The sequence below is a fragment of the Camarhynchus parvulus genome, chromosome Z (assembly GCF_901933205.1).
Source record: "Camarhynchus parvulus chromosome Z, STF_HiC, whole genome shotgun sequence".
NCBI classification, from domain to species: Eukaryota; Metazoa; Chordata; class Aves; order Passeriformes; family Thraupidae; genus Camarhynchus; species Camarhynchus parvulus.
Window position 1 is genome coordinate 42,305,874 of NC_044601.1, and position 19,830 is coordinate 42,325,703.

The following is a 19,830-nucleotide window of genomic DNA, read 5'->3' on the forward strand; positions in this document are numbered from 1 at the left end:
ACTTGACTGCACAAACTCATCTTTGAAAAACAGTGATGAACAGGTCAAGAGCTTGTGGTTGAAAATCAGAAGCCAAGCCAATAAATAAAATCTCGTGGTTTGTGTTTACTACCCACCACTCAGTTGAGGGAACCCTGCTGACAAAACTTTCCTACTTCACCTGCATGAAGCATCACTCTGGCAGGTTCTGGTCCAGCTGCAGGAACTTGTCAGGACAGTCCCTGACATCTGCTGGAAAAGCAGCTCGGCAAGATGGAAGCAGTCCTGGAGACTCCTGGACAACATCAAGGATAATTTCTTACCCCAGGGACAGACAACAGCACCTGCTACTTACTGACACAGATTAACTAACTGGAGAGATCAGGATCGGTGGCAGCCTGGGCTCAAGTGGTCATACCCTGGTGGAATTCACGATCTCAAGGATTATGGGCCAAAGGTTAAAGTCACTACTCTGAATTTTAGAAGCCTGAATTTTTAGTTATTTTAGGAATTAAAATAATGGGATGGGACCCTCTGGAAAACTGCACTTAGGGAAAAAGGAGCAGAACAGAACTGTCAGATCTTTAAGGACATTTTTCTTAGAGCCTGAGATCTCTCCATTTCCACCAGTGAGCATTCAGGCAGGGAAGGCAGGAGACCAACATAGCTCAGTAAAGACCTCCTGGACAAAGTGAAATACAAGAAGGAAAAGCACTGGACATGGAATCAGGGACAGGCATCCTGGGAAGAAAAGAGAAGTGCTGTTTAGTTGTGGAGGAACAATTAAGAAATTAGGAATGTTATGGTATAGCTGGAGCTGACTTTGGCAAGGGATACAAAGAATAGTAAAAATGGCTTCTATAGGCATATTGGTCAGAAATGGAAGATTAAAGAAAATATACACACACAACCCCCTCCTCTGCTCTGTCCCCCAAAATGGGACAGAACTAATCACAATTGACATGGAGAAGGTTGAGGTATGCAGCAATTTTGTTTGCCTCAGTGTTCATTAGTAATCACTCTTCCCACATCTCTCAAGTTCCCACAAGACAGGAACTGGGGAATTGAAGTCACTCCTGGTGTAAGAGCAGATCAGGTTCAAGATCATCTGAGAACCTGAACATAGACAAGACCATGGGACCCAAGAAGATGCATCCCAGGGTCCCGACAGAATTGTTTAATGTAGTTGTTAAGCCACTCTTCATCATATATAAAAAATCATAGCAGTCACATCATATCTGAAAATTCACAGCAGTCAGGTTGAGATCTTAGTGACTGGAGAAAAAGCTATTTCAACCTTTTTAAAAAAGAGTAAAAAGCTTTTTCAAAGAACCTTTTTTTAAAAGCTTCATCCAGAAATTACTGACTAGTCAGCCTCATCTCAGTGCCCAGTAAGATCACAGAGTAGAAGAGCACAGACTTCTGGAAGACATGTCAAGACGTGGAAGACAGAGGACTGGTTAAAGACTGCCAAAATGGCTTCACCAAAGGCAAATAGTACCTGATTGGCACACCGGCCCTTCACCATGGACAGAATGTCTCAATTATCAAAGGAGAACTATAGATGTCATTTACCTGTCTGTAAGGCCTTTGATTTGGACCCTCACAATATTCTTAATAAAAAATCACAGATTTATAGAATATCATGAGGGGGTAGGGATCCACAAGAATCACTCACATCCAATTCTTGGCTCTGCAGAGGACATCCCAAAAATCCCTCTGTAAATGAGAACATTGTCCAGAAGCTCCTTGAATCCCTGCCAGGCTTAGTGATGCGACCATTTCCCTGGGAAGCCTGTTCAAGTGTCCATGTACCCTCTGCCTGAAGAACCTTTTCCTGATATCCAAACCTAATCCTCCTCTGACACAGTTTTTAGGCAATTCCCTCAGCTCCTGTCACTGGTCACACAGAGAAGACATTGGTGTCTGCCACCTGCCCCTCGTCTTCCCCTCATGAGGAAGTTGTAGACTTGTGATGACTGTCCTTAGTCTCTTCTTCTCCAGGCTAAACAACCAGGCAGCCTCAATTGTTGTCCTTACAAGGCTTCAATTCAAGGCCCTTCCCTTCTTTGTGGCCCTCCTTTGTGACACTCTCTAGCTTTTTAGCTGTCTTACATTCTTGCTGCTAAACTGAAGAGAGATAGGTTTGATTAATGAAATATTAAATGGATAAGGACTTAATTGGATGGCCACATTCAAAGAGTGAATGGTCCATATCCAATGGTTCAACATAAAAGTGAAAACCATTAAAGAGTGGTGTTCTGCAAAGGTCATACTGGCAACACTATTGTTTTCTATCCACGTCAATGACATACCCACTGGAATTGAATGCACCCTCAACAAGGTTGTAGATGACACCAAACTGAGCAGTTCAGTTCATCACAGAATTAAAGAATCATTAAAGTTTGAAAATACCTTTAAGATCATCAAGTCTAACTACCAACCTAGCATCACCACCATGTTCAGCAGTAAACCATGTCCTCAAGTGCCATATCCACTCACCTTTAGAACACTACCAGGGATGGTGATGTCACCATGATGATGATTAGAAAACTTGGTCTAATGCTTAACAACCCCTTCCATGAATAAATTTTTTCTAATATCTAATCAATACTCTTAGGCACATGGTATGACTCGCTTCAGAACCTCAATGTCCTTCTTGTAGTGAGGGGTGAAGAACTGAACAAAGGATTCAGGTGTGGCTTCCCTAGTGCCGAGTACAGGGGGTCAATCCCTGCCCTGCTCCTGCTGGCCACACTGTTGCTGGCACAGGCCAGGATGCCATTGGCCTTCTTGGCCACCTGGGCACTGCTGGCTCATGTTCAGCTGCTGTCACCAGCACCCCCAGGTCCTTTTCCTGTGGCAGCTTTGCAGCCACTCTGCCCCAGCCTGTGGCACTGTGGGGTTGGTGTGACCCAAGGGCAGGACCCAGCACTGGGCCTTGTTGGCCTCACACCACTGGGCTCAGCCCATGATCCAGCCTGTCCAGACCCCTCTGCAGAGCTTTCCTGCCCTCCAGCAGATCAGCACTCCCACCCAGCTTGGTGTCATCTGCAAACTGAGGGTGCAGTCAATCCCCTCATCCAGATCATCCATAAAGAACATAGAACTGGCCCCAGTACTGAGCCCTGGGGAACACCACTGGTCACTGGCCACCAGCTGGATGTATCTCCATGCCCCACTAATCTCTGGGCCCAGCCATACAGCCAGGTTTTACCCTATGAACAGGGTCCCTGTCTGAGCCATGAGGAGAGTTTTTCCAGAAGAATGCTGGGGGAAACAGTATCAAAGGATTTACTAAAGTCCAGGTAGACTAGACTACAGCCACAGCCTTTTGCTCAACCACTGGGTGGGTCACTGTCTAGAGGGAGATCAGGTTGGTCAAGCTGAACCTGCCTTTCACAAACCCCTGCTGGCTGGGCCTGACCCCCTGGCTGTCCTGCACACGATGTGTGAGGACCCTCTGGCTGATCTGCTCCATGACGTTCCCCAGCACTGAGGTCAGGCTGACAGGCTTGTAGGGCCCTGAATACTCCTTCCAACTGCTATTAGGACAGGTCCAGAGGAGGGCCATGAAAACGATCAGAGGGCTGGAACATCCCTCCTGTGAAGAAAGGCTTAGAGTGATGGATTTGTTCAGCCTGGGCAAGAGAAGGCATTAGGGATAGCTTTGTGTGGCCTTTCAATACTTAAAGGAAGTTTATCAGAAAGATAGGGAAAGATTATTTACAAAGATCAGAAAGATAGGGAAAGATTATTTACAAAGATCAGTAATGAAAGGGAGCAACAATAATGAAAACTAGGAGCAATTTTAAATTGAAAGAAATGTGATTTAGACTGGATACAAGGAAGACATTTCTTTTATTGTGAGGGTTATGAGACACTGGCAAGGGTTACCCTGAGAAGGTATGGATGCCCCATCCCTGGAGCCTTTAAAAGTCAGGTTGAATGGGGCCGAATGAGCAACATGATTTAATGAAAATACCCCTGCCCATGGCAGGGGAGTTGGACTAAAATATCTTTAAATGTTCCTTCCAACTAAAACCATTCCATGATAAGAAGTGCTAAAACAATGCTGTTTGAATCATTGTTTTTAAGATAAAAAACTTTAACATTTGAAAGGATAAAAGAATCACTGAGGAGGAAAGATTACCAGCTGCAGATAGAAGGTTTAGTGAGATGTACTGACTCAAAAACCTGAGAAATAAACATGTAAAGCTACCAGCAGTGACTGTTTTCAAAGTCTTAAAGGCAAAAGAACACTTAAATAGATACGTCTAAAAAAACCCTCCAAAATCTATTGGAATATTGCTTCTAGTAAAGTTTAGCCTAGACGACTTCATGCTTTCCAAATGGAGGTAATCTGTTAGTTTCAGACTTCTCTCCAAAGGTTCATTAGAAGAGAAAGGACAAATTTTATGTGTGCTGATGAACAAATCTGAGGATTTTCCAGCATAGGTACATTAAACTCACAATCTGTGCAAGGTGGCAACATCAATTCAAGTCAGGCTAAGAAATCCCAGATAACTGTTAACTCCTTTGAAAAATTTTAAAAGTGATGACTGAGCATTCCCTATGGAAACCCTATAGTCTATTTCATCTAGCTGATAATAGACAACATGAAAAGGCATATTTTTCTGTAGCTCTGAGCACCACACATTGTTTAGGCCCATGTAATTAACTGGTTTCAGTTACAAAATCAGTTTCTTAGGTAAAAGGTTAGTACTTTTTTTAATAGTAAAAGAGAAAAAAGTACCTACATATTTTAGTTCAGTTAAACAATAGGTGAAGTTCTCTAGTTTCTTCAATATACAGACAAACTACAAACTGTCATTTTCATGATATGACTAATTTTTCACATTTCTGTTTTAACCATGTTGTAAGTCATATGCACTAAGTACAGCTGCGCTACTGGTCACATGAAGACAGGTCTCTTCACCTCAACCAACAATGCAGAGTTTAGTTGCACAAATAATTTCATATTAACTTTTCTTTGCAGAAGGAGTTAGCACAAATTTGGATTCTGATGGAAGTAATATATGTTGATACCTAGGTGTTATTTGCATGTTGCATATCAATATTTATAACATATTTACAAATACGTTGCTTCTTAGATTTTATTTCTAATATAATTTTCTAAAAGGCTTAGCCTTCCTCCTTTCCTCAGCTGTAGAATTTTACTTCCTTTAATTAATTAGAATATGACTACTTTATTTTTTAATTGTAATTGCTAAATGTATATTAACATCACTTTACACATACAAAACCTAATTATTATGTGACCATGCTCAAGAAATAAGAGCTTCTACACTGTTTATCTGGTAAAGACTATTTCCATAGTAGGCATTCTGTCTTTTGACATGGGCATGGAGAATAGCTTAATATGGACAAAAATATAATCAGTGCATTTGCTGATTGTGCTTACAACAATCTCATAGAATATTTAAGGCCAAATAATTATTTTAATTTAATCTGAAATGAAAATTACATAATATTACATTTAAAGAATAATAATAAAAGTAATAAAATTCTGCATCTCTCCATAGTACCTAAGCTAAGGGAGCTCTGTGTTTATAGATAGGTGCATATATATGAAATATTTTTTAATACACAGTACAAATGGGGTTGTAGTACAGTCCAGAAGGAAAGGCTACACTGGTGGTGATAGCATACAGCTCAACTGATGTGCACTGTGCATACCTGAACAAAGGCAAAACAGCTGAGCTGGCTAGAAAACCAGAACCACATGAACTGGGTTGTGTGGTGAGTGTTGTCTTATGGAAATAGAGCAGTTCAAGCAATAAGGCTGAATTCCCACATCAATTTATTTTTCATGATTACACTTTAAAATATTATATTTATAAATTATATTTATTTATGAAGATTATAAACAATATGCTGAAATTAATAAGATTAGGACCAGGAACAAAATGAAATAAAACATACACAGAGGTGTAAATCTCTACGCAGATGTCAATATTTGGGTAGTTTATGCAAAGAGGTTACAAATAAAGAAACAACTATCAACATTGGAGGGAAGGAGCCGTAATTGACAATGAAGGTCTTGTCTCTGAAACAATTAGAGTGGCAATCATTGTACAAAGTACAGACTGGTGAGACCAGCCCTCAAATCCTGTGTTCAGCATTGGATCCCTGATTCCAAGAAGGACATTGAGGTGCTGAAGTGTGCCCAGAGTAGGCCAGTGAAGCTCATGAAGGCCCTGGAGCACACGTCCTGTGAGGATCAGCTCAGGGAGCTGGGGTTGTTTACCCTGGAGAAAAGAAGGCTCAGGTGGCCTGAGACCTTATTGCTCTCTGCAGCTACCTGAGTTTGTAGCCAGGTGAGGGTCAGTCAAAAGGAAATGAAGCTGGGCTAGGGGAGGTTTAGATTGATTATTAGGAAAACTGCTTCACGGAAAGAATGGTCAAGCACTGGAAGATGTTGCTCAGAGAAGTGATGGAATTACCACCCCTGGAAGTGTTCAAAAAGCATGCAGATGTGGCACTAAGGAACATGGTTTAGTGGTGGACTTGATGGCCTTAAGGATCTTTTGCCATCTAAATGATTCTATGATAAGTAAATACTCATTGGAGATCAAATAGCACCATTGTAGACAATTTTGTATAGTCAGCAATACAGTAATCACTCATTTCCTTGACACATAATTTTAAAAATTAATTCATTACACAGTAGCTGCAGGGAAGAACTAAATGAACTGCAATAATTTTTTATGCCATTTAAAAAGTTGCATACTTGCAAAATAACAGTACGTAAACACAAAGCAGTATTTGTAGATTTTCAATTTTCTCACACTGTAATCTTTTAAAATCAAAACATGCTTTAAGATATTCAAAAATCTTTTAATGTGACCAAGAAAAAATAAAACAGAGTGGATAATTTCCTTTTTTTTAGTAATATAAAGGAAGTAATTCTCAAATAATGAAAATGAATAATGAGTTGAGAAATTGACAATTTTACTTTTAAGAATACCACAGAGAATGGTATTTGCTCCTCTGAAAAACAGTGATTTTTTTTTAGACAACAAGTAAACATAAATCAGACTCATTGTTGTGCACTGAGAGCCACCTACAAACGTTCTGAAAAATTCCATTGAGTCAGGAATGTAATATGTAATTATATATAATACCTACTTGTAGACCTGCAGTTCAATATTCAGTGTTGCTATCACAAACACTTTGCACTCATAACTTTAATATATTTTCCAACTTAGGATAAAATGTCACACTACTTTTTAAATAAACTGCCACTAACTCCTTATGGTGGTTGTGGAGAGGTTAAGGAAGTCTGGCATAGTAACTTTTTTAGAAGGTCATGCAGGGTCAGCTAATCTAAACATGAATTATCACCTTTTTTTAATGCTACAAGCAGCTTTAGTGCAAAGTTTCTTATCTTTTTTTTTCCTTGACAGAATGACAGAGTTAAAATGTATCACTACCAACTAATTCTATTTTTGGTATTTCATAATTTATTAAAAGCTTAAATTACATGTCAATTGCAACAGCAGTTTTGGTGGCCTGAACGACCTCTCTAGGAACTTAAATGAGACTGCAAATCCATTCTTCACTGTTCATTTTAGAGCATTACCAACTGCTTCCTTTTTCACCATTTATGACTGATAGCACTAAGCTGTTACTAGTTTCTGAATATATAAAGTAATACAGCCATCTTACAAAAAGTATACTTTTCAGAACAGAAATCTAAAAATTTTTCAATGCAATTACTTTCTTGAACACAAACCAATTATTACTACTATGTCTGCATGCTGATATTTTCTAAAGAAACATCACTCAATTTGTACTTATATTCAAGTAATTTTAAAAGTGCATACTTTTGAAATCTCCATCCCCAAATGTCAGTGGATAGGCTCCTGGCTTTTCAATCTTGTACATTTCCTCTATAAAAAGGATTTTACAATCATTTATTGTGTCTTCTGGACCTCTGAAAAACAAAAAGAATAAAAAGTACATTCAACTTAGTTCCTCAGACCTAGATTCTGTACTTTTTGAATCCTAAGCAATAAGATAAAGTAGCCTATTTTTTTCCCTGATAAGATACTTTATTTCAATTCACCTACAAAAATCAGTCTATCATGGTAACTTCTAAGAAAAAGATAAAACAGATATTTAGGGCTCACTTAAAGAAAAGACTATTCCATTATCCTCAGATTGTCCGGCACTTCAGTATGTCTTTATTGATAGTTATCCAACATGGCTTAATTTCCTTCTAAAACCTCAAAATGTTTTCTTTTGGCTGAACACAGCAGACCAGCAAAACCATATCTTCTGGAATACAGCATCTCAAACATTATTATAAAAGTATAGTACCACAAACAAACAAGTAAGGTGACCTGAAAGACAGAAAAATAGTTGGAACCTATAGAGCAAGAAGAGTAGCAGAAAATTTCAAACGCCCTTCTATGACTTCTAACTGTTTCTCAACTCTGGAAAGCCACATACAATACTGTATTGAATTATACATAGTCCTGCTATGTCAGGTTTCAGTGCAAATTCTTAATGAATAATCCAAGACCCCACAACAATAATGCCACAAGAAAGAATTAGAAAATATTAAATGTAAGGGTTTTCACCTACTCTTATTAAAATATATTTGTATCTACACAGATTGTAATTCAAATGGAAACATATCTAGGAAGAAATGGCCATAATAACACCAACAGTTGTAAAGTACTCCCTTTTCCTTCTTCCTTAGGATGATACTGTGCTCTCTTCAACTGCCAGTTCTCTAACCACATTCAATTTACTACCTGATCTAGAAGTAAGCAGGACTTTTTAGTATAATAAAATACTGATGCACATCTGTGAGAACCTATCACACAGGTGACTTGAAAACACGTTTGAAGAAAGCCAGCCAGGTAGTAGATCCCTATAAAAAGATCTAGTCTGCAAAATGTAATTAGACTATAGACAGCCAGGGAAAAAAGCGATTCATATTCAGTACGGATAACTGCAACAACAGAAAGTCTCCAGAAACATCAGGCTTCAGTCTGGAATCTGTGGTTCTCTGCCCTACCTCTTGGCCTGTTCTCACCACTTCCTTTGTGCTGACTATCAGTTCTTGAACTCTGACACATGGTGACCTAACTAAGGCAGAAAAAAACTAAGCCAGGGAAAAACCACATGTGACAAATCACTTTTTCATGGCCCCAAACACTGCAGTATTTAGGTCTCCATGGGACTGGGGTTGAGAGGGCGCTCCATCAGTGTCTTGATTGACTCTAATTGCCTTTTAAGTGTACTAACAGCTGTTTACTTAGGCACCTGTATTTATTTTGACCTTTTTGTTTCCCAGCAGTTTTTGGAGGAAGAACATTCCTCATTGTTAGTCACATGCATAAACAATAAATGCTAGCAATTTTCAAATATTTAGGCTATTTGAACAGAATACACAAACGCTGCATCAATGCAAATACATCCATCAGAAAAATAACTGTTTGATTTCCTGATCAGGAAAAGAATGTATTTAGAGTTAACTACATTTGCACCCTAAGGGGATCATACTTTAAAGCAGTTCTGGCCATTGCGAGTAACACAAATGTTAGGTTGTGTTACTCGCAAGGTTTAGCATACAAAGATACTTTGAATTATCCACAATACTGAGCAATTCACAATCACAATGGCACAATACATTCAAGTACAGAAATGACAAGATGTAAACATAATCTTTGGCAGGAAAACTGAAACAACAAACTCTTACAAGCACCAATATTTCCCAGGTTATTTTGTGGACTTTAGAGAGTCTTTTATTAACTGTCCTATATGTCTTATTTTTCATAGATTATTTAAAGTTAAAAACAAAACTAAACACACCTGTTGACATTATTTAATGTCATAAATCTATGTTAGAATCTTTCTTACTTTTAGCACTGCTTGACTGCCTATGCAATGTTATTCCTCTAGGACTTATTTCTTACAGAACTCAAGGTTGTGAATCTAATTTAAAACAAAAATACAGAACTGTTGCCTTTTTTCACATAGTTAAAGTGAAATTTTATACTTAATGACTGATTCTAGTGAATTTCTAGTAAATTTCAGACAAATTTAAGCATATTTTACACTGATTTTTGCCTCTCTCCTCCCCTCTCTCCTCTCCACAGTGTGTTATGGTTTAGAGTTATTTAACATACCTTTCTGCCCACCCCTGCATTTTCCCCAGAAAACTAAAAAGCAGCTGTTAAAAAAATAGCTTTTTATTATCTGTATTCTCTGCATACAGTCTATGGTCAAGAAGGAAGGTGGTAAAACACCATACAACTTTACCCAGAAATCCAGACACTTTCTATTTATATCTTTGGGAAACAAGTCAAACTTGAGTTCAGTAGAATATTAATTAGGAGTAAATTCCACTGGTGCCAATTTGAACTATAAAATTACTCATAACTACAATGATTATGACATTGTTTCCTTAAAAGATACCATGAAAAGATTTATAAGTTGGTTCAATGATGAAAGTGTTCCAAACAGTAACAGCAAATCTTTTGCGAAGTATGCAGAAGCACAGACTTTTATCATCAACTTTATTAAAAAGTATCATCTCAAAAAATGTTATTTCCATCTCAAAGTGTTGAAGTGCAACAAACTTTTTTAGTTTAGCTAGCTAAATGAAAAACTCCTCTAATTAATACTGTAAAGCAAAGAACTCTTGAAATAATAATAAAAAATTAGTACAGCTGCATGGCCTGTTTTTCTCTCATAGCACTGCAATCCTACTGACTAGCAATATTATTCTCTATATCTCAGCATTACTTATTAAACTGATGCAATTCATAGTTTCTCTATCGCACACACTAGATCATGGTAGACATTCCTTCTCTTTTGCCCTATACTTTTCCTTTGAGATAAGAACATTCAGAAAGCAAGTTCCAGACTAAGTTTTTCCTAAAGTCTATTCAGTATTTTAACCAGAGAAAACATTTTATTTTCTGCTATGAGTTGCATAAAAAGTAAGCAAATACTATCAAATAACATTACAAAGCTGGTATGTTCCAACTAATGTCATGGGTGCATATCTGGAACTACAGAGGAAGATCAACTAACATTGTGAAAATGATGGCTAATATTAAATGGTTAGGCCTTACCAAAGCTAAAAAAATCTGCTCAGCTATTTGCTTGTAAAAGAGTAATTCCTCTGCCACAGTACACATTCAGTGCTTTAATAATGATCATGTGATTTTTAAATTATGGTTATCTAACAAAGTTGTGGCTATATTATGCTGTCAAGTGTATCAACTTTCTTTATTTCTTCACCCTACCATACCAAAAATGAGATTATGCAATATAAACGTGATGTTTGTATTTCAAGCAAGAACTCTAAATCTTCTGAAATAATTAAATCCCAAAACAAAGCCAGATCCTTCAACACAGCAGAATTCCTAATGCAAGCTTTCCTTTGAGATAGGTTAGCTAAAGCCAGAGAGAAACCTTCAGCTGAACCTTCTTTTATTTGCACTTTCCCCCTGCATATTACCTTTTTTTTTTAACCTTCAGGTAGCAAAACACTTTAGGACATTCAAAATCACAGTTGACTAGACATGTGACAAGTGGTCATTATCCTGGATATTTCAAAGGTCAGCTTCACAGAAAATAAAATCTGCTGGACAGTTACCATGCTTAGAGAACATTATAACTTCTTACAATCTGAGAGATTCAGTGACAATTGTCAGATCTCTGTCTGGAAATTTCTTGGTTTATCACTTTACCACAGTGAAATCAAAAGTATAGTATTTTAACACACACTAAAGTCAAAATACAATGCTGAATAAAAATGGGAGAAAAGACTACTAGAAAAATACACACAGACTTCATATTCATACTAAGAATAATAATGAAAAGTGTCTAATGATGATTTATATTTAAGCCCGCTAAGAGCAAAACCTTACTCACACTGTCATGCTTACCACAAACAACTAATTCACAGTCAGTCTCTATGGCTAATGTCAAAAGGTACTGTCCAGGTCAGTAGAGAAACAGCCACAATCAGAATAAAACCTAACAGAATATAATGTTGGCTATGCTCTCCAAATACACAAATTCTCTTAACAAACAATATACAAATCAAAACAAAACCAGATTTACTACCACTTTCTGTATCTTTTTTTTCATATGCAACACTTTGTTTACATGCCTTACATCAATCAGCCTTTATTCTGCTTTTGTAAAGTTTTCAGACAGCAACTCTTTCTGTTTCTGCATCAAAAGATCATAGTTAAACAGCTTCTTAAAAAACACACAATCTTTCAATATTACTATTCAAAATACTTATTAGAACTTTTAATATAATCTCATTAGAAGCAGTTGACTGGAGATTTTATTTTAAACAGACTTGTTTCAAAGGTGACTTTAAAATCTTCCCACATTTAGACAGCATATTACATTGATAATCTCACCAAATTCTGCTAGGTTGTACTGAATTACATAGAGGTTCTATGTAAAATTTGGTTTTTTATTGCACACAAGCAAAAAAGCAGAGTATTTACAAGATTTTTTTCAGAATATTCCACACGCATTTGTTTAATCATTAAAATAAAAATACACAGTTACAAAATGGGACAGTATTAGCTCTGCTTTTAATTCAACTTTTCATGAATTACACAGGTATTATAAAGACATGTGGCAACTTCCACACTAAGCGAATATTTTATTACTCTCTTTCTATAACACTAGTATTTAAACAACTGCAAAAAAAATAAATTAACATTTTCTAGGCTATGCTGAGGACCATATTCTAATATGAATCTTTAATGCCTTTGAAAACAAAACACACATACTCCCAAACCTACAAATTCATACTGTGGGCACACATACAAGTCAGGCAGAATATTATTTTTTTTTTACTGTCAGCCATAGGTGACGTGCTTGATGCATTTACAAAGCAATGTATTATATCTCATGATGCCAGATTCTGAGAGCAGAGACTTGGACACAGAGACTCACTCTCCTCCTTAGCCAGGGAGCTGTAGGCAGGTGGACATTAGAGTACCTGGGGAAAGAACTGGCCTGAGAGAACAGCCAGCCACAATGTCAGAGGCTCACGACACTGCGCACATCCCTGCCCTGCAACACAGACCGCACCAAGGAGTGGAGCCTGCAGAAGGTCCTGATCCTCCCCCAAACTCGGCCCTGTCCATGGTGCTGCAGGAACGCCCCTGATGGGGAGAGGAATCCACTGCCACCACCCAAGCTGCTCCCTTCCTGTAGCGAGGACTAAGTCTGTAACTGGCACTATCACAAACGCTCAGAAGGCATCTACAGCTTCCAAACCCAAGTTCAAACACACAGATGTTAACACCCAAATGTCCATGAAAAACCCAGTAAAAAAAGCAGATCAATGACCCATAAAGGTAATACACCAAAGGCTTCATATGTGAAAAACAAAGATACAAGAGTTGTGCTTGGCATCATAGGACACAGTCTAAGCTCAGTTGACTTTGTATGTTTGCAGACTGAACTGCAGTGCCCAGAAACAATACTAAGGGTCTATTCAAGACATCATTCTAAGGGTCTGGGCTAGTCAACAACTTCCTTCATGCTAGGAAGAAGCAAAGATACAAACAGGTGATTCATAAGAGGTTAAATACTCCTATCCAGATTTTAAATTATATTGCAATTCAGTGAGTAGATGCAGCACACACTCATCATGAGCTCAGATAAAGTTACAAGAGACCAATCTGTGAACCCTGCCAGACTGAATGAGAACCTCAACTCAAAAACAAAGACGTGAGAAGAAGCACTTCCCTTCATAAAAAACTCACAGAGATACTGCCAGGATGAGAAGGCCTTCCAAAAAACAAAGAATAGAAAAGAGTCCTGAAAGCACAGAAACACATTAAGCATTCTAGAAAAAAACAAAGAAACAAAATACAAAGCAAAAACCAAAACCAACTAACCAACAAACACCAAAAACACAAACTGCTCAAATATCCCCAAAACCTAAGTGAATAAATCAACAACAACAACAAACCCCCAAAATTTAAGGTGCTTTAAAACCAACCAACCAACCAACCAAAATCAAACAAACCCAACCAATCACAGGGAAAAGAAAAAAAAAGCAAGCCATGAAGACTTCTGAAGGTATCCACCTTCAGAAATCATAAAAGAATACAATAGCACAGAATCAAAGAATCACAAAGATGTTTCCAAAGAATGGTCATGTCAAACCAAAAGTAGAACTGCTTGCAAAGAAGGAGAAACCCACATTTCTAGCCTAGAAAGTTTGTAATGAATTTATTATCATGGTTTGAATGTATATGATAGCATTACTGTAATGAAAAAACTTGGAATCCAGGGATTCTCCTGCTCAGAACATGATGAATCTGATTCAATAAGAACATCTGAAAGTCAGAGAATCCTAGAGAGAAAAGGACGTCCTAACTAATTTAGCATTTAGAGGGCAGTTGCTTATTTTGGAATGTCTTTATTCCTTATATTGCCCAACTCTCTTCAGGAAAATCACAGCAAATGCTTCCACCATGATTTCCAATTTCATTAGTGTATGATATTAAGTCCTCCATTTAAGTGTCCAACAGCCATTACATAAGGGTAATACAGACTTTCCGGTCTTCTGTGTTTGTCTGGAATCTCTGATAATCCTGTAATTATTAATTTTTAAGTTGATAAATCCAAATGCCCATATACTTGTGGGTTTGACTGTTAGAGAGATTGCCCAACAAACAAGTGAGGAAAAGTACACTTTTGTGCCTCCCTGAAACACCTATACACTAATGCATGGGCAATGAACAAAGGGGATTACAGAGGTCTGTGTAATTAATGCAGCTCCATGACCACACTGAGATCATGGAGACTTGATGGGATAGCTCACATAACTGGAATGCTGTGACTAATCAGTAAGGGCTCTACAGGAAGAAGAGGTTAGGAAGACTAAGAGCAGCTGTCCCTTATATGAGGGCAGATGAGGAACTGGTCGAGAGCTTACAGATCAAGGTTAGCAGACAGAGCATTAGTGATGCTGTAATGGGTGCTTGATATAGACAATAAATATACAAAGACTCCTTCAGACAACTGGAAAAAGTTTCCAGGCCCTGTTCTCACAGGGATATTTTCTCAACTGGAAAATGTTTACAGGCCCGGTTCTCACAGGGAAATTGAAGCACCATGGCATCTGCTGGAAGGTCAACAAAGCAGAACACAAACAATAGAGGGAATTTCTGGAATGCAGTGGTAACAACTTCCTGATCATGGAGAAGCAAATTGCTAGACTGATACAAACTGTGAAGAACTTGTCATGGGACATTAAATTTGTCTGCAATGATGATGAGATGATGGAGTTCAAAATCCTTCCCAGGAAGAAGGGTAAAGTACAAGACAACCTTGGATTTCCAGACAGTAAAATGTAATCTCTGAAGAGATCTACTTGGAAAAATTCTACAAGATACCCTGTAGAGATGGACGCAGTAAAGCTAACTGATATTTAAGCATCATCCCAAACTCAAACAAGGTCTATCACCATGTGCAGGACATCAAAGGCAACAGGAAGCTGGCAGAAATGAATAAAGAGTTTAGATATAAAAAGGAAATGTGTAATAGGTGGAAGCTGGGATGGCTGATCTGGGCCTGGAAGAGGTATCCTACTGTGTAAGTGAAGAGTTGGGAAAGCCAAGGTTACTGTTACTGATTTGAATCTGGGGAGTAAAATTCTATGACAGGAAAGGAAAATTAGAGAAAATGTGGGCCCGCTCCAATATAGCAGGGCCCCTGATAACAATAAACACAGAAAATCCAAAGTACTCGGCACTTTCTTTGCCTCAAGTATTTACTGCTAAGACCAGTGTTTAACAATCTGAGGTCCCCAAGAGTAGAAGGAATGGCTAAAGCAAGGAAGACTTAGCCTCAGTGGAAAATTAGGTTATGGAGCATTTACACAGGACATACAGAAGTCCATTGACTCCAACAGGTCATACTTATGAGCTCTGAGGGAGCTGCCTGATGTTTGGATATTTGTACTCTTAGTCCTGCTACTAAAAAGTGATGACACCTTCCTGCTAAATAGGAGAGAGCAAATATCATGTCTATCTTCAAGAAGGAAGATTGATGACAGATTGATCAGCTTCAACTCAGTCCCTGGGAAAGCGAATATTAGTTGCCTCTGCCACCATTTAGATTTGGACAGAAAGGAATTTCATCATGTTAAACAAAGAAAAACTCAAGTCCTGCACAGAGGGAATACCAGTACCTGCTGAGTGTCTCCACCTGACTGGAGAGCGGCTTGGTAGAGACAGACCTTGAGGAACATAAAAAAAAAAAAAAAACAACAAGCTGACCATAAACCATTTATGTGCCCTTGCAAGCAAAGAAGGTCCACAGCTTCTTGGACTACATTAAGAGCAGTATTGCCAGCAGGTAGAGGGAAAGCAATTGCCAATCATGACTCAGCATTAGTTAGGCCAGGTGTAGGCTCCCCTGAGAACACTGACATGGGTTTACAGGAGTAGTTCCAGAAAAGGGATACAAAAATGACTAATAGGCTTGATACAGAAGTGTTTAGTCTAGAGAACAGAAGGGTTATGTGAGGATGTTTCTTACCTATGTGTATAAACAGGGAGCCAGACTGCTCTAAGTAGTCCTCTCTCAAGATAAGAGGTAAAAGATATAAATACACAAAAAATGCATTCTAGGTGGCAAGAGTGACTTTTCTTTTTACAGTTTAGAAAGCTTGTTGAGTAACCACCCATAACATTATTAAAAGCCCCACTATGTTTAGTCCTAAACAAACTGCTCTGGCTGATCCTTCTTGAACAATATCAAGAGTTCCTTTCCATCTTTGAAGTTCCTCTTAAATGTATACATATGTTTCAACACCACTCCTTTATTCTTTTTATTTTCATAATGCTTTGCCCAATATTGCTCATCAGTACTTCCCACCCAATTTCCACCACCATATCCACCCAACTGCTTGCCTTTTTGCACTTAAATTTGTTTTCTTCTGTTCTTATTCTTCTGTTTGGACTTACTTTCCTCAGCAGGAAAAAATTAAATTTCAGAATACTTCTAAATATCACCCCCTAAAAAGCAAGTCAAAAGACTCTGTAGTTCCAAGTCTGCATGTTTATTAAAGAAAGGACACTTACAAATACTGTCAACCCATTCTTCACCTTCAAAATATAATTTTACAGTTATGGTTAGGACACCCAAAACATTTGAAATTTTAACACTTTTTACTTATGCTTTTTTCTGTTGTTGTTAAAGCAATTAATGTTTCAACACATAATTAATTGAAATGTTAAGCTTTTAAATGCAATCCAAAGAATCTATTTTCTGCCCCTCTGCTGAAATTCACTGCATTTTATATATCTCTCTTTTGTCCATCTAGATGAGAGGGTGTGTGTTTTGAGCTGAGTGGAATAGTAGGTGGAATATTCTTGATGCATTTTAATTAGTGCTTAGTAAAGGAGAGGAAATGCCTTTTCCCCAGTCTTCTACTTATTCTTCTTTTTATACAGCCCAAATACTGCTAATCTTCATTACACACTGCTGGTTCATATTCACCTTGCTTTCTACCAAGAGCCACAGGCCCCTCTCATCACAGCTCCTTCGCAGTGAGTACTGCTTCAAGTTCAACCTGCTTCAACCTGGGTTGTGCCTTCCCAGGTGGAAGAAATCTCTGTATTTATCCATCTTGACTTTCTTGAGTCTCCTGCCACCCATTCCTCCTCTGCTTGTTCAGGTCTCTCTGCTTGGCAGTACTACCCCTGCATTTCCATCAATTTATTGTGTCTGCAAACTTGGCAAGAGTCCACTGTATTGCCACAAGATACTGAACATTACAGGTCCTCAGGACACATCCCTGCAGTTCCTTGCCTGCCATCACTTCCCAAGTAGCATGTAACTTAGTAACTGCTATCTTCTGAGGCCAATCATTCAATGTTTTCTTTTTCTAAACCCATCTGGCTGTCCATCCTCCAGTTTACTACAGGAATCACCAGACTGAGACAGGATAATGGGACATTTGACATTGAATTAAATCACAACTTACGCTCTGTCCTTGGTGTTGGGGGTTAGGTTTCTCTCTGTTTGTTCCATTTAACTTAGGAAATTTTTTCCCTGCTAGTTTCTAGGAAACACTAACAACTGGGTACTTAAGAAAGAAGTGGCCAAGCTCAGGGGACGAGGGCATCTGGTTGAACTTCTCTTACCTGGGCTGACAAAAGACAGGGCTGGGGCAACTGCTTTCTCTCTCTCTCTCTCTAGGCTTCGGATGAGGACAGTCAGAGCTGCCCTGCTCCTTCTGCTGTGGGGTGAGCCTCTGCTTGAGAGCAGCCACTGAACTGAGACCTTTTCACCCACCTCACTAAAAGAGGGACCTATCACCATCTGCTCAGGTGCCCGGGATCTGGACTTGCCCCTCTCTGCCCTGGCTGGGAGCCGGGCTGCCCCTGTCCCGCTCCCGCTGCTTCTTCAGCACCGCTCCGAGCTTTCACTGCACTGTAGCCCTGCACCCCCTGCCTACCAAGATATCCTGCCAGCCCAGCTTGCTGTTTCCGTAAGTCCTGCTGGGGCACGGGGATCGGCTGCCCCCGGGGTTTGTGCAGCGAAGCCTCTCCGCCATCCCAGCCCGTCTGCCCGAGCCCGCGCCACAGCGCCCCCTGCAGCCGCAGGGAGTCACCGCACCCGCCCTGCCCGCCGGGAGCCAGCAGCGCCCCTGCTGGCTGCGAGCGGAACTGCACCGGCGGGGAAGGCGCCTGCAGCCGAGAGAGGGCGGGGACCGGGTCTGGGCTCTGCCTGGTGTCAGTGCCGAGCTGCTGCTGTTGGTTTGCACTATTCATAGTAAAGAACTGTTATTCCTGCTCGCATATCTTTGCCTGAGAGACCCTCCATTTTCAAAATTATAATAATTTGGAGTCAAGGGGTTTACATTTTCCATTCCAAGAGAGGCTCCTGCCCTCCCTAGCAGACACCTCTTTTTCAAACCAAGACACTTGGCTACAGAGAAAATAATTTTATCAGAGTAGGCAGATGACTTTGTAAGGCACAATTTGCTCTTATAAAAAAAATTTCACCTTGGCTATTCCTAATCATCACAATTTCACCAGCACTTCATGAAAACAGTCCCCTTTCTCCCAAAGACTGAAATAAGGCTGACTAGCCCTCTTTTAAAACAGATGAAAGATTTGCCTTTCTGCAGTTGTCAGGGACAAAAGTCAAAGTGGTATTATTAAAAGTAAAACGTTTGTTGACATAAGGTGTGCATTTAACCAGGTTTTGATGAACAGGATTTACTCGCACCTTTTCCTTGGGATGATTTGCCCTTTAAAGTCTTACCCTTTTCACCAGCAAGACTAAAAGGATCTTAAATAATTTGGCTTACTCTTTGGCTCTCTCTGAAAGCAGACTTGGTTTGCCAATAAAAACCTGGAATTTCAAAGAACAGTATATTCAAGTCTAAAAGACATAACACAAATTACAAGCATCTAGTCGACTTTCCCGCCATTTTAGGAAACCAACCTGAAACAATCAGTTTCCCCATAATGCTACTTAAGATCAGCCAATATACAGGGAAATTACACAAAGGACAAATCAGTTACTTTTTATGTTCTCTTTTTAAGAAAAGGGAAGTATGCAGATCAAATATATGTTCCATATCAGATAATAATTAGGGACAAGCAAATCTTAAAACAGTAATCCTTAAAATCCTTTCTATTCTTGGGAACCTCCTGAAGATTTGTCCTCTTTGATGTAGAACAACGAAGCATGCAGGTAAAGAGTGTGAAGGAATAGCTATGATCTGTGTAGAACACGTCCATCACAACTAGTGAGAGTTTGTAAAATAGAAGCTTCTGTCCAAAGGGAAAGGAGAAA

General features: G+C 39.0%; 1 protein-coding gene across 2 annotated transcripts in view; it reads right to left on the bottom strand.

Moving 5' to 3' along the window:
* The window catches only part of UHRF2 (ubiquitin like with PHD and ring finger domains 2), an 82,703-nt gene that overhangs the window by 25,980 nt on the left and 36,893 nt on the right, over positions 1-19,830 (bottom strand). For both annotated transcript variants that reach the window (XM_030968010.1, XM_030968009.1), the window contains exon 5: positions 7,830-7,939. In XM_030968010.1, coding sequence (XP_030823870.1) covers positions 7,830-7,939 — 110 coding nt within the window. The remainder of the gene's footprint in view (positions 1-7,829; positions 7,940-19,830) is intronic.